Genomic DNA, 15769 nt, shown 5'->3' on the forward strand with positions numbered 1-15769 from the left:
GTAGCCTTTCAACCCATGGAGGGGTTCTCAGTGCACTTGTCCTAAAGCGTACTGTAGGAATACCCTTGTGTGCGCGAGATAGAAAGCATCATCCCTCCTCCTGCCAAACTATCGGCGCAGCTGTAGCCGACTCCGTGCCTGTAATGAAAAACAAGTCATTCCCTGGAATGTGAAACAAGGTCCGTGTCAAGTTGGAGCTGAGCTGGAGCTTCCCTTAATGGGCTTGAAATGTATCTGCTCAGATTTGCTTTCCCCTCTCTGCACTTTGCACCGCGGATTTGATGGACAGCTGCCAATGCTCTCCCTTGAGGGCACGGCGATAAACCAGGGGGAAGGAGCTGATTGATTGATTGATTTTTTTTACAATGTTTATATCTCACCTTTCCCTAGTTAGCCCAAGCCAGCACAAAGGCATCCCCCAGGCTTTCCCCCAAAGGCAAAGTAGGAACGGCGGGTTGGCGCCAACCAATTTTTCAACAGGGGGAAAGTGGAGGAGGATTTGATGACCAAACAGGCTGTGCTGGAGGTGCCAGAACCTGCACGGACAAATGCCATGTGGGATAGGAGGTGGTAGTGAGGGAGGGAATTGGCTTGAGAAGAAGCCAAAAAGCTGGTTGGCTCCAACCCCATGTTTCAGCCGGGCCAGGTCACAGCCAAAAAGCCGGTTGGATCCAACCCCATGTTTCAGCAAGGCCAGGTCACAGGCAATAGGGATGGTCCCTAGTACACTAACCCCCTTCTCTCTTTCTGCCTTGCAGTGGGACTCCATCAACGAAGTGGATGAATTTTTCAACCCCATCCACACTTACCAGGTCTGCAACGTCATGTCCCCCAACCAGAACAACTGGCTGCGGACTAGCTGGGTGCAGCGCCGCGGGGCCCACCGGGTCTATGCTGAGATCAGGTTCACCCTGCGGGACTGCAACAGCATGCCCGGGGTGTTGGGCACCTGCAAGGAGACCTTCAATCTCTACTACCTCCAGTCGGACCGCGACCTGGGCGCCACCACCCGCGAGAGCCAGTTTGTGAAGATCGACACCATCGCGGCAGACGAGAGCTTCACCAACGTGGACCTGGGGGTCCGGCGGCTAAAGCTCAACACGGAGGTCCGCGGGGTGGGGCCTCTCAGCAAGCGCGGCTTCTACCTGGCCTTCCAAGACATTGGGGCTTGCATCGCCATTGTCTCGGTCCGCGTGTACTACAAGAAGTGCCCCGCCATGGTGCGGAACTTGGCCTCCTTCTCCCAGGCAGTCACTGGCGCGGACTCCTCATCCCTGGTGGAGGTGCGGGGCGAGTGCGTTCGACACTCGGAGGAAAGAGACACCCCCAAAATGTACTGCAGCGCTGAAGGGGAATGGCTGGTGCCCATTGGGAAATGCGTGTGCAGTGCCGGCTATGAGGAGCAGAGGGACGCATGCGTGGGTAAGTCCAGCTGCTCAGCATTACGAGCATTGATGCCTGGAGGTAGGGATGGAGAAAAAAGGGCACTGAAAAGAGAAATGGGGCTAAGGATGCTCAGAATCACCTTTCTATGGTGAGAGATGGCAAGTCTGATATTCCATCTCTGACATTCAGAATCCTATACTTTAAAAGGTTAGTCCTAAAGGTCTTGTTACAGTCAGGGGTTCCATATCTGCTCTTGCATGGGGAGGGGCTGTGACTGAGTGACTGTGCATATTTCATTCCCAGCATCTCATTTCATTCCCAGCATATTTCATTCCCAGCATATTTCATTCCCAGCATTCTGGAAGATCTTGGTAGGACTAGTGGCATTCCTTTATGGGCCAATGGATGTCCATTGGGGGTCCCTTCTTCCTTCAGTCATGGCTGAGGTTTGATATTCCCTAGGTGAACTATGACTTTGCCCCTCTCCCATGTTCAATGCAGAGAAAAATTGGAATTCTAGAATGAAGTGGCAGTCAAGTGGAATGCTCTGTTCATTCAAATGAACAAAGGCCTTGGATGGGAGACCACCAAGGAAGTCCAGGGTTGCTACACAAAGGCAGGCTATGGCAAACCACCTCTGTTCGTCTCTAGCCTCGAAAACCCCATGATGGGTCAACCATGAGCTGGCTGTAGCATGGTGGCAGTTTACACACACATAACTGAACCTCTCCATTGAAATCTCCAGACGTGGCTCAGATAAGTTCATTATGGCACCAGATTGGTTTGACTCAATAAAGGAAGCCACGGCCTTCAGTTTGCAAGACCTGAGCATAGGATATTGTGTGTGTGTGTGTAAGTGCCGTCAAGTTTTTTCCGACTCATGGCGACCCTATGAATCAAAGTCCTCCAAAGTGTCCTATCCTTAACAGCCTTGCTCAGATCTTGCAAATTGAGGGTGGTGGCTTCCTTTATAGAGTCAATCCATCTCTTGTTGGGTCTTCCTCTTTTTCTGCTGCCTTCAACTTTTCTTTGCATGACTGTCTTTTCCAGTGACTCTTGTCTTCTCATAATATGTCCAAAGTATGACAGCCTCAGTTTAGTCATTTTAGCTTCTAAAGTCATTTTGGAGGTCATGAATTGATAGGGTCGCCATAGATCAGAAGCGCATAACACACATACAACTCCCCTGAATTTTTCCCTTCCTGTAGCCCTGGGCAGCAGTTGTCAGCCAGAGTAGACAATACTGAGTTAGTTGGGCCACTGGTCTGGAGGCTTCTTGTGTACAGAACAGATTCTCAGAGTGCAACTAAGACAGTAGCCCCTGAGGGCTGCATCCCTAGCTTACATCTCTCCTTCCCTTAATTCCGGCTCAAATACTCAATCCTGTCTATCTTTAAAAGTGCACACTGCTGTTTTTCGCATACATACCCTCCCCTGAACTGGAAAGGTGCCACCTTCTCCCAGATCTCCTGTTCAAAAACACAGAGTGACTCCCAACTATCAGGGAACCTTCTCCGAATGCTAATGGGTTTCTCATTCAAAAATACAGAGATTCATAACGATCAGGAAACCTCCAAGTCTGGTGAAGTTCTCATTCAAATGTACAGAGATTCCCAATCATCATGGGATCTTCTCCAACTCTGGTGAGTTTTTCATCCTAAGTACCAGGAAACCTCCAAACTCGGATAGGTTTCTCATTCAAAACTAGAAATTCCTAACTATCAGGAGATCCTCTCCAAAACTCTGGCGAGTTTCTCATTCAAAAGTACAGACATTCCTAACTATGAGGGGACGTCCACCAAAATGAAGTGTGCATTCTATTAAAAAACAGAGAGGCCATTTATGCAGGTCCGTTTCCCCACGGTCACCCCCGCCGACTGCTCCGGCGCTTCGTTTGGATTACGCACGCCTTTCCCAACCGTCAGAGATCGCCTTGCTCTCCCCGCACGTTTCTTCACGTTTTGCCAGCGTTTTCCGGATTCTCGCTAAAACAGCATCCGGTAAACACGGGCAAAACGCGCGGTGAGAGTGACCTCTGACGGTCGGGAAAGGCATGCATAATCCAAACGAAGCGCCGGAGCCGTCGGCGGGGGTGACCGCGGGGAAACGGCCCTGCATAAATGGCCAGAGATTCCCAACTATCGGAGACTTTCTCCTAACTCTTCTTTCCCATTCACGAACCATCAACTGACCTGGACTATTAATATCGGTATGGTCTGCCTTCTCGAGGGCAGCCGGGCCTTCCCAGCGGCTTCTGCACTCACGCACAGAGCGAAAGTCCATTAATGATTTAGGTTCTTTCCGCAGCCCAAGAAGTGGTTTTCCTAATCAGAAGTCCCCCAGAGCATTCATTCCTTGGCATCCAACCAACGGCATCCACTCTCTGAGTCTGGCTCATGTCCAGGTCTGCCCCTGACTTCGGCCACCTCCGTGCTCCATCTGCGGGCTGTTTTCTGTAATCCTGCCTTTCCTTTGGCAGGAAGTTTTGACAGCAGAGAAAACAAAAGAGAAGTCAATACGAAAGGATAATATTATCTTCTTAATCCGTCACCTTCTTAATGTGGCCGCCCCGGCTCCGAGAACGAAGGGGGGGGGGTTGTTCCCAGAGAGTCTGCGAGCTCCGGGAAGAGGGTTTTTGTTTTGCAACTGTATAAACCGTGATAAGGAGATGGCAGCTGTGTGTCAGGCGCTACCGTGCGCTGGCCTGGGGCTACGTGTATACAGCAGGCGGCTCGCTGGGGTCCCTCGCAGGAGGCTTTGTTTGTTTTCAGTCGCTTCACAAAAGCTGTTTAGAAGAGCCCAGCGGTGAATCGACAAATAAGAGCAGTGGGGCTTTGTTTAGATTGGGGGGATGTGAACCAACAGCCTTGACAGCATTCAACACAAGGTGATATCTGACAAAGTCAGGGAGGAGGAGAACATGGCTGCACCAGGCTGTTGTCTGCCATAGGATGCACTGTGTGAGCTGCATTTAGGCAGGCCAAGGTTGCCATCTTGCTACTATTAATATATTTTTATCCCACCCTTCCTTCAAGGAGTTCAGGTCCTCGTACGTGCTTCTCCACATGTCTTATCCTCACCACAACCCTGCAAGGTAGGTTCAGCTTAGACAGCGTGACTAGCCCAAGGTCAACCAGTGAATTCCATGGCTGCTTGGGAATTTGAACCCAGGTCCTAGCCCGACATTCTAACCCCTACGCTGCACTGGTTCTTGGATGTTAATGAGAGAGTTTCCACTCACTTTGCTCCTTTCATGCACTGGAATTTATCTTTTTGCTGCACCCCAGTTCCCTTAACTCTGGTTTACCTAGGAGAATTTCTAACATTCAGTTCCTTCACTAAAGTTGCCAGCCTCCAGGTACTAGCTGGAGATCTCCTGCTATTACAACTGATCTCCAGCCGAGAGAGATCAGTTCATCCGGAGAAAGGGCTGCCTTGGCCATTGGGCTCTATGGCATTGAAGTCCCTCCCCTCCCCAAACCCCGCCCTCCTCAGGCTCCGTCCTCCAAAACCTCCCGCTGGTGGCAAAGAGGGACCTGGCAACCCTATCCTTCACTAATCTCTAAAATTCAGTTCCTTCATTTTACATTTCATTTGCACATGTATATTCAGGAAACACTGTGAAAAAGCACAGCCGTGATGTGATTGTACCTATGATTGCCTCAAAAGTCTTTCTATGTGGTGTTTTAGGGATGCACCAATTTACTCTTGCATGCTGGTGAAACATCACACACACACACACAAAAGGATATTGATGCACCATGCAGTAACGATACACTGTGCAGGAATCAGGATTGTGTAATGTTGAGTGTGCTGCTGAGCTAGGGTCTAGGAAACCAGAGTTCAAATCGATAGCCTTCCATGAAGTTTTCTGGGAGTCACTTGCTCTCAGGCTGACCTACCTCACAGGGTGGATGTGAGGATAGAACAGGGGACGAAAGAAACATGTATCCTTCTCTGAATTCCTTGGCTGAAGAGTGGGATGAAAATGTACTACAGTTAGGTAGATGTACAGTCACGCTAAGGAACTGAGTAAAGGAAATCTAATAGGGAGGGAGGGGAGGGAGGGAAGAAAAGCATGGAGCTATTGGGAGGGAAATGAATGCCACCCACAGGTCACCGGGTGTCATTATCTGTGTGCAAGCCCAAGCCATTAGCTATAACTTTCCTAACTAGCCTGACAGCTTTTGAAAAAGAAAGACTGAAGCCCCAACGAGGAAATCAAATTCAGATGCCAAGTTGACGAGTCAGTGTAAGGTAAAGTTTGAATCCTGGGTTCAAATCTTTCCTCAGCTCTGAAGTTGACTGTGGCTAATCTCTACCTCTTGCTGTTGTGGGATAACATGGGTGGGGGGAGGATGTATCTTCCTTGAAGAAAGGCTAAGCTAAATATTAAATTCTGTAGGGATCATATATAGGATTGCCAACTTACAGGTGGGGCCTGAAGTTCTCCTAGATTAATAACCACTCTCTAGACTACAAAGAATCATGGAAGAAATGGCAGCTGCGACAATCAGACTCTATGGGATACCAAAGTGTCTAGGAGAAAAGTCCTAGAGTGACAAGACATCCCCACTGATCTCCCCCTCCTCAAACCCCACCCTCTAGGATTTTCCCAAACGAGGTTGGCTACCCTAACCCTATAACAAATTGTTTGCATGCATTGGGGCAGAGCCAGCATGGAATAGTGATTAAGAGCGGTGGACTCTAATCTGGAGAACTGGGTTTCAAACCCCCATTCCTCCCCAAGAGTGGTGGACTCTAATCTGGAGAACAGGGGTTGGTTTCCCACTCCTCCACATGAAGCCTGATGGGTGACCTTGGGCTAGTTACAGTTCTCTCAGAACTCTCTCAGCCCCACCTACCTCACAAGGTGTCTGTTGTGGGGAGAGGAAGGGAAGGTGATTATGAGCCAGTTTGAGTCTCCTTAAAGATAGAGAAAATCAGGGTATAAAAACCACCTCTTCTTCTTCTACTACTACCTGCTGACTACTTTCAGCCCTTGATATATCCTCACAGTTGCTCGGCCAGCCGGCGCTAGGGTTACCAGCTCTGGGTTGGGAAATACCTGGAGATTTTGGGGGTGGAGCCTGAGGAGAGCGGGGTTTGGAGAGGGGAGGGACTTCAATGCCATAGAGTCCAATTTCCCAAGCGGCCATTTCCTACAGGTGAACGGATCTCTATCGGCTGGAGATCAGTTGTAATAGCGTGAGATCTCCAGCCACCACCCGGAGGTTGGCAACCCTAGGCGGCCCATAACTTGCTGGCTCGGTCCTTCGGAGAGTTTTGTATTTCACAGGGATAGTGGCTTGTACGGCTTCGGGCTGCTCCCAACTCCTGCGGGGCGTCTCTGTCACTTATGCTAACTAGGGGGTGACCCTGGCGCTATCCGAGGGAGGCCTCCACGGAGTCCAGGGCCTGCCCTCGCTGTCCCTCAGAAACGATAATTTCTTGAAAAGGCAGACTGGAGAACGGGAGTGCCAATTTGAAAGGATCTCTTGGCCCTCGCAAGTCACCACAAAGCACGTCCCCGGAGACGAGGGCTTGTCACAGAGTCCCGGGGTTGTCAGCTCAGTTTAGCTCAGCCTATCACAGCCGTCACTGTCCGCAGAGGACCCCCCCTCTCCCACCCCCACCCCAGTTGATATTCTTTCTGAATAATGAATAGATGTCAAAGAGATGTCTGGAGTCCATCTAATGAATGGCAGTTCGTCTGACAGACAAGAGTCATTCTGGGCGGGCACCGAAGACGTGACTTGGACGTCGATCTACCGAGTGGTCTATATCTGACAAAAGCAATCTCCACCATCAGTTTGCTACCTAGTTGTAGTGTCAATCGGGCATGGTGAAAGACCTATCAGCACCACGTTCACAGTGTGCATGACCACTCATGGCTGGTCCGAGGGTTGCCAGCCTCCAGAGGGTGGCTGGTGATCTCATGGGATTACAACGGATATCCAGGCGACAGAGATCAGTTCACTTGGAGAAAATGGCCACTTTGGAAGGTAGACTTCATGGCATTTAGGGTTGCCAGCTCTGGGTTGGGAAATTCCTGGAGATTTTGGGGGGTGGAGTCTGAGGATGGTGGGGGTTGGGGAGGGGAGGGATTCCATGCCATAGAGTCCAATTGTCAAAGCGTCCATTTTCTCCAGGAGAACTGATAGGGCTGCCAACCTCCAGGTAGTAGCTGGAGATCTCCTGGTATTACAACTGATCTCCAGCTCAACTGGAGAAAACGGCTGCTTTGGCAATTGGACTCTATGGCATTGAAGTCCTTCCTCAACTAACCCCCCCTCCTCAGGCTCCCCCCAAAAAACCTCCCGCTGGTGGGGGACCTGGCCACCCTAGGAACTGATATCTGCTGCCTGGATATCAGTTGTAATAGCAGTAGATCTCCAGCCACCACCTGGAGGTTGGCAACCCTAATGGCATTTCACCCCCTTTGAGTCCCTCCCCTCCCCAAACGCCACCCTTCTCAGGCTCCACTCCCAAAATCTTCAGTTATTTCCTGACTGAGAGCTGGAACCATATTGCGTCATTTGAGTGGGAGTTTGAGTGGTAAAAGTTTGAGTGGTAAAAGGCCCCTTGCGATGTGGCACTTCTGGGGTGTAAACCAGAAGTGACATGCACATGCATCGGCGCTACCGCGCGCTCGCGCACAATCCCCTCAGCTCTGCCCCAAAAGCCTCCCGCCGGAGGAGAGGGGGGACCTGGCAAGTGGCCACCCTAAAGTTGACTGTGAAGATTTCCAGGAAGTAGGCTGCTTTCCCCTCTTGCCTCCTGAGCTGAACTGCTTTGAGCCCCCCTGCCCACTCCAAGCTGGACCCGGCAGAGTGGCTCTTCCGTAGCCATCGTCCCCTTGACTGACAGGCCCGTCTAGCGTTTCAGCCAGCCCACTGGCTTATTGGCAGATGTTCCTCCTGTCCCCAGAGCTGGGAGGAGGGGGACAAATGGACCAAGTTGCAGATGGCTCGAGGAGGCCCTCCCATCCCATTTTCTGCTTCCCGATGCGATGCAAGCCTGTCAGCTCCTGAGACAGGCCACAGCAGGAGGCCGGCTGGATGAAAAGACCCATTGGGGGGGGGGTAGATGGGGAAAGGAGCCTGCAAGGGGTGGGGCAGATGAAGGAGGAGTGGGAGGTAGGGTTGCCAACCTGCAGGGACTAGCTGGAGGTCTCCTGCTATTACAACTAGGGTTGCCAGGTCCCCCCTCTCCTCCTCTACAAGCAGAGCGTAGAGCTCTTTGTTGTTGTTAGGAAAACGATTCAAAATAGGTATGAATCCCTGGCTTCATTCCCTTCCTGGCCCTTGAAGCTCACAGGGAGAACTTGAGCCCATCATTTTCTCTCTCAACCTCACTTTCCCGCACAGGCTGTTTAGCGGTTTCCCTGGGTCCAATGAGGAGCGGTTAAAACACTTAGGGCTGTTTAGCTTGGAAACAAGGCTGCTAAGGGGAGACATGATAGAGGTCTAGAAAATTATGCATGGTACGGAGAGAGTGGACAGGGAGAAGCTTTTCTCCCTCTCTCATAATACTAAAACGCGGGGTCATCTGCTGAAGCTGGAGGGCGAGAGATTCAGAGCTGATAAAAGGAAGTATTTCTTCACACAACACCTAGTTAAATTGTAGAACCCCCTGCCCCAGGATGTGGTGATGGCTGCCAACTTGGAAGGCTTTCAGAGGGGAGTGGTTCATGGAGGAGAGGGCTATCCATGGCTACTAGTTAAATGGATGCTAGTAATGATGCATCCCTATTCTCTCCAGGATCAGAGGAGCATGCCGAATATATTAGGTGCTGTGGTACACAGGCAGGATGGTGCTGCTGCAGTCGTCTTGTTTGTGGGCTTCCTAGAGGCATCTGGTTGGCCACCGTGTGAACAGACTGCGGGACTTGATGGGCCTTTTTTCTGATCCAGCATGGCTTTTCTTATGTTCTTAGGGTTGTTTGTGAAGACGAAACGGCGTTGCCCTACACGTGTCGGCCACCCAGAGCTCTTGGGAAAACGAGAAGCCATGAACATTCGTAATAAACGAATAATAAGATTTTCTCCGCTGAGCATGAGCAGATGTTCTTGGTGGCAAAAACTCTTGTCAGTGGTCTGGCGGCTTCCAGCAGTGTTGCGGGGGCCGAGAAATCCTGTTCCAGCCTTGAACAGACCAACCAAATGTAACGTTTTGGAGTCAGTTGTAGAGGCTTCTGCCACCTCATATATCTCATTTTTCCTTCTCCTTTAGCCTGCCAACTGGGGTTTTACAAGTCTTCCCCGGGGGATCAGCTGTGTGCCGAATGCCCTTCCCACAGCTATTCCGACAGCCAGGCGGCGCAGGTGTGTCGCTGTGAGAGCAGTTTTTATCGAGCAGCTCAAGACCCGCCTTCAGCACCTTGCTCACGTACGTACCCCCACCCCCGTAGCGGGAGATCACCAGGTGCCACCTGGACGTTGGCAACCCGACATGCCCACCATCCATACCTTGCAGCTTTGAGGTGGGACCTGGGGGATCCCCTGGAATTACAGCTCATCTCCAGACTGCAGAGATCAGTTACCCTGGAGAAAACGGATTCTTTGGAGGGGGGACTCTGTGGCATCGGACCATGCCGAGGTCACTCCCTTCTAGGGATGCCAGCCTCCAGGTGGGACCTGGGGACCCCCTAGAGTTATAGCTCATCTCCATACTGCAGAGATCAGTGTCCCTGGAGAAAATGGATGCTTTGGAGCATGGACTCCATTGCACCCCACTGAGGTCCCTGTCCTCCCCAGGCTCCATCCCCAAATCTCCAGGAGTTTCCTAACCTGGATCTGGCAACCCTACCTTCTCCCATTATTTGCCGGAGACCAGGAGGGCCCTGGCAACTCTATCTGCAACCCTGCCTGACTCTGCACGCCTTTTCGTCCTTTTCAGGCCCCCCGTCCGCTCCCATGAACTTGCTGTCCAGTGTAAACGGTACTTCGGTCACCCTGGATTGGGCTCCGCCACTGGACAAAGGAGACCGCAGCGACGTTCTCTTCAATGTGCTCTGCCGCCATTGCGCGTGGGACTCAGGCCAATGTGAGGCCTGCGGTGCTGGGATCCGCTTCATCCCCCAGCAGACAAACTTGGCGCAGGGCTCGCTTGTTGTCACCAATCTCCTGGCCCATACCAACTACTCCTTCTGGGTGGAGGCCGTCAACGGCGTCTCTGAGCTGAGTCTCGAGCCGCCGAGATTCGCCGCTGTCAACATCACCACGAACCAGGCAGGTAGGAGATGGCCCCTGGCGGTCAGCTTCCATTTGCTCTTCTACGCAGGGGCCGGTGCTACAGGATTGACCTCCAAGAGTTGGCTTTTCCTTTCCTTTATCCCTCAGAAGCTCCTTGATCCATTGATCTTGAGCAGCATGATTTTAAATCTAATGTTTGAGGGGTATGAGGACTGAAACAAATCTTGCCACTGACAATGTAGCCTTGGGATCCCTGTCTCTTAATAAAAAAAGGCATTATGTCAGACACAGAGGCATTGGATTTATATATTAAAAGGGAAGAGATACAATGTGATCAGAGTTCCTCATAAAAGCGGCATTCCAAAAGGGCATGTGCGAATGAATCAATAGAGCCAGAAGAGCAAGGACAGGTCCTGTCTGGGTATGGCATGTTCAAAATTCTGCCTACATAACCATAGAGGGGTTAGCATTCAGTCTAGGTAAACAGAAGGCTCTAGAAAGACGAGGCGTTGTCAAATAATATGTATAAGGGGGCAAACTGCGTGGTGGTGGTATTCCGAAAAACTGAAATGAACAAAAGCGGCAAGCAGGAAAAGCAGTGCTGAATAATGATAATGATAACGATAACAAAAACAATGACAACCATACATTTTATTTGTATCCTGCCCGCCCCCCGAGGAACTGGGTTCAGGGCGGCTAATATCATATAAAAACATCATTTTTGCAAAAATTGGAATTAGGAGAGATCCAGGTGGATCACACCCATTCTAACAAAGTATAATCTTCCTTTAGAACTCTGGATCATCCCTTTTCTCTTATCAGATCTAGAGGTGGATACTGAGAAAATTTATCAGGTGGCAAAATACTTAACTCAGGTAACGGCTTTAAAACTGTCCTGCTAAATGATACAGGTATTTTGCTCCAAGAGGTATTGTTGAACTTGTATAATAATATGATATGATATGATATGATATGATATGATATGATATGATATGATATGATATGATATGATATGATATGATATGATGTCATGTCATGTCATGTCATGTCATGTCATGTATCATATCATATCATATCATATCATATCATAACATATTATATCATATCACATGAGAGCCAGCATGGTGTAGTGGTTAAGAGCGGTGGTTGGGAGTGGTGGAGTCTGATCTGGAGAACTGGATTTGTTTCCCCACTCCTACACATTAAGCCAGCTGGGTGACCTTGGGCAAATTACAGCTCTGCTAGAGCTCTCTCAGCCCCACCTACCTCACAGGGTGTCTGTTGTGGGGAGGGGAAGGGAAGGTGATTGTAAGCTGGTTTGAGTCTCCCTTAAGTGGTAGAGAAAGTCGGCATCTCTCTCTCTCTCTCTCTCTCCAACTCTTATATGTATTTTATGTATTTACAAATTTTAGGAATTTCATGAGTTTATACATATTTGCTTATGTATTTGCTTATGGCCTTGTTAATGAGCAATAAACCAAACTACAACAGTAGCAAAAGAAGTACAGAATCAAAACCCCAGACCTCAGATATCAGCAAATGAAAAAAGAAATGGAATCCGGAACATCCCTGCAGATCTGTAAAATATAGGTATCTCAGAGCAGGGGTGTGTGTTGGGGGCTGTGGGGTTGCAGCCCACAGTTTTTTGTAGGCTGCTAAACTTCCTTCGATTCACGGAGTGTGATACTCCAAGTATAGCAAAGGAGATGCAGGTAAAAGTTATAAATGCGCACCGATAATTGCTAGTTTGCGTTTCTATTAATGCTCCATTTGAGAATTCTTTCTGTGCCTCTGCTGACAGCTTCACTTGAGAGCGGAAGTACACAATTATGTGTAGTTTTGTGATCATTGTTAAAGGCTCCCCTCCCTTATACAATTTTAAATTGCAGCTGTTGTGGCTGCAATTTCCAGAGGAAGGCCATTGTGTGTGCGGAAAAGACTTAAAAAAAAAAAACCCTTTCACCTTGTGAGGTCCTCTTCCCCAAATCCCCACTCCAATCTGGTTTTACCCTGCTAAGCAAAAACCTCTGACAAAATGGCGCAGAAGGGAAGGGTCCAAATGGTATATTGATCATCTATACCGAGAAGGAGGTTGAATTTTTCGACCTTAAAATCCTCGATTCAGTTTCAGTCCCACCTGGCGAAAACCAAACCCGCGATTCTCTCCTCTAACATCATTTTCCACTTCCTCTTTCCATTTTCTCTGTAAGACCCACATTTCAGAGCTATTTGCGCAGTGATAAGTCCCCATTAGAGATTATGCCTATATGATGTGGATAAGTGATGCACGTGGTGTGTATAAGTGCCGTTATTAGTTGCATGGGCAAATGGTACGCCACGCATACGAATCCCGCAGTGAAAATCGGCGAACCAAAGTCGTTAATAAAAATAGAAGCGACGATCAAAAGGAACGAGTTATGGAACATTTGCTCATGCCTAATTAATGCACAGTTTCCCTGAGTCTTCTCTTGTTTTCGGATGGAAATGCACTTCATTTGAGAATATCAGAGAATATCTCTCACAGACACCAGCCAAATAATGGCAACTGCTATTAACAGTTGTACCAAACTATTAAAAAGGTAAAGGTCCCGTGTGCAAGCACCGGGTCATTCCTGACCCATGGGGTGACGTCACATTTCAACGTTTCCTAGGCAGATTTTGTTTACGGGGTGGTTTGCCAGTGCCTCTTCCCTTTACCCCCGGCAAGCTGGGTACTCATTTTACCGACCTTGGAAGGATGGAAGGCTGAGTCGACCTTGAGCCGGCTGCCTGAAACCGACTTCCATCGGGATCGAACTCAGGTCGTGAGTTTTTCTCCCTCTCCCCTAATACTAGAACACGGGGTCATCTGCTGAAGCTGGAATGTGAGAGATTCAAAACAGATAAAAGGAAGTATTTCTTCTCACAACGCATAGTTAAATTGTGGAACTCCCTGCCCCAAAATGTGGCGATGGCTGCCAACTTGGAAGGCTTAAAGTGGACATGTTCATGGAGGAAAGGGGTATTCATGGATACTAGTTAAAATGGATACTAGTCATGATGCATACCTATTCTCTCCAGGAGCAGAGGAGCAGGCCTATTATCTTAGGTGCTGTGGAACACAGGCAGGATGCTGCTGCAGTCGTCTTGTTTGGGGGCTTCCTAGAGGCACCTGGTTGGCCGCTGTGTGAACAGACTACAGGACTTGATGGGCCTTGGTCTGATCAGCAGGGCTTTTCTTATGTTCAGAGCTTGGACTGCAGTACTGCAGCTTACCTCTCTGTGCCACGGGGCTCTTTCATGGGGCTCCAAACTATTCGCCACCTAAATACCAAGAATCTGGGATTCAGAACAAGATTGCTACAGTACACATATGTTTCTCTTAAGGCAAAGACTGGCTCTCTGAAGTGATTTCAGATCAGAAAAAGATGGCCTGGGGGAAGTCATAACCCCCATTTCCGCTTGGGCAGCGAAGCCAGTTAGAATTGGACCCCCACATTTCTGATACTTTAATTTTTTTATAAACCCACTGTGAGTGGTAGACTCTAATCTGGAGAGCCGGGTTCGATTTCCCACGCCTCCACATGAAGCCTGCTGGGTGACCTTGGGCTAGTCACAGTTCTTTCTGAACTCTCTCAGCCCCGCCTACCTCACAAGGTGTGTGTCATGGGGAGAGGAAGGGATGGAGATTGTAAGCCGGCGTGATTCTCCTTAAAAGGTAGAGAAAATCAGCATATGAAAACCCAACTTTTCTTCCTCACACTACTGGTAAATAAATTAATTGTTTATTACGGTCCTTTGACCAAACATAAAACATTTAGAGGAACATTACCCTACCTAGAGCGGCAGTATAAAACAATACATTTTAATTAAAACACTATACAAAATGTTACCCTCATTAAAACAACTGGTCAACAATACAACTTAAGCAATCACTCCACTCTACAACTTTTCATTCGTGTTTTCATTTAGGTTTCCTATGATTAACTACTAGTCTACAAAACTAGGCCACTATCTTTGTTACCTGAGAAAATTCATCCTTAAGAAGGATGTCAACTCTAACAGCTTCAGGATAACCAGTTTCTTAAAAGAGGGCCAAGAATCTTCTCCCTGTCCTCCTTATAGTAGCTACACCTGAGGAGGACATGTTCTGATGTTTCTGGTTCCCCACTATCGCAGGGACCAAGCCTTTGTGAGAGGGGGATTTTTTGGGATTTTCCTTCTAGTACTGGGTTGTGGAATGGTATGGTATAGGCCGATCTCGTTAGATCTTGGAAACTATGCTGGATCAGTACTTGGAAGGGAGACCTCCAAAGAAGACTCTGCAGACGAAGGCAATGGGCCAACCACCTCTGCTTCTCACTTGTCTAGAAAAGCCCACGCTGGGGTTGCCATAAGATGGCACATATAGACTCACACTTAGAACCATAGAATCATAGAGTTGGAAGGGACCCCAGGGACATCAACTCCCTGCACAATGCAGGAAATTCACAAATACCTCCCCCCACCCTCACAGTGACCCCCACATGCCCAGAAGATGACCAAGATGCCCTCCCTCTCATCATCTGCTTAAGGTCATAGAATCAGCATTGCTGACAGATGGCCATCTAAACCTCCAGGGAAGGAGAGCTCACCACCTCCCGAGGAAGCCTGTTCCACTGACGAACCGCTCTAACTGTAGAAAATTCTTCCTAATATCTAGACAGAAACTCTTTTCATTTAATTTCAACCCGTTGGTTCTGAAATTAAATGAAAAGAGTTTCTGTCAGGATATTAGGAAGAATTTTCTAACAGTTAGAGCGGTTCCTCAGTGGAACTTAATATCAATAATTCTGATGTTGTTTTTATGAATGCCTTTTATTGTTCATGCCTTGTGAGCCCTTCGGAGCGGGTCCCCAGAAAGGCGGTAGAAAGATTTTCTAACGCGATAAATCAGGGGTGGGGAACGTCAGGCCCTGGGGCCGTTTAAGGCCCGTGAAGTCATTTGGTCTGGCCCTTCATGGGTCCTGGCAGATCTCTAGCTCAGAAGGATCTAAGACTGGTGATCTGCCCCCTCCCACAGACAGGAATAGCCTGTATTCAAGGCAGATATGAGTTTGTTTTGCCAAGAAAAGGAACCCTTTTTCCTTCTTACAGAAGAGTCATTAGCTATGGAGCTGCTAGGACCACCCAAGAAACTGTGTTAACCCTTTCCCACCTGGGCCGTG

General features: G+C 49.0%; 1 protein-coding gene across 1 annotated transcript in view; it reads left to right on the top strand.

Moving 5' to 3' along the window:
* The window catches only part of EPHA8 (EPH receptor A8), a 63392-nt gene that overhangs the window by 29921 nt on the left and 17702 nt on the right, over nt 1-15769 (top strand). Inside the window, exons 3-5 of the mRNA XM_056865275.1 lie at nt 759-1422; nt 9622-9777; nt 10288-10623. Of these exons, the coding sequence (XP_056721253.1) occupies nt 825-1422; nt 9622-9777; nt 10288-10623 (1090 nt within the window). The 5' untranslated portion in view covers nt 759-824. The remainder of the gene's footprint in view (nt 1-758; nt 1423-9621; nt 9778-10287; nt 10624-15769) is intronic.

This window comes from Euleptes europaea, chromosome 19 (assembly GCF_029931775.1).
Source record: "Euleptes europaea isolate rEulEur1 chromosome 19, rEulEur1.hap1, whole genome shotgun sequence".
Taxonomy (NCBI): Eukaryota; Metazoa; Chordata; class Lepidosauria; order Squamata; family Sphaerodactylidae; genus Euleptes; species Euleptes europaea.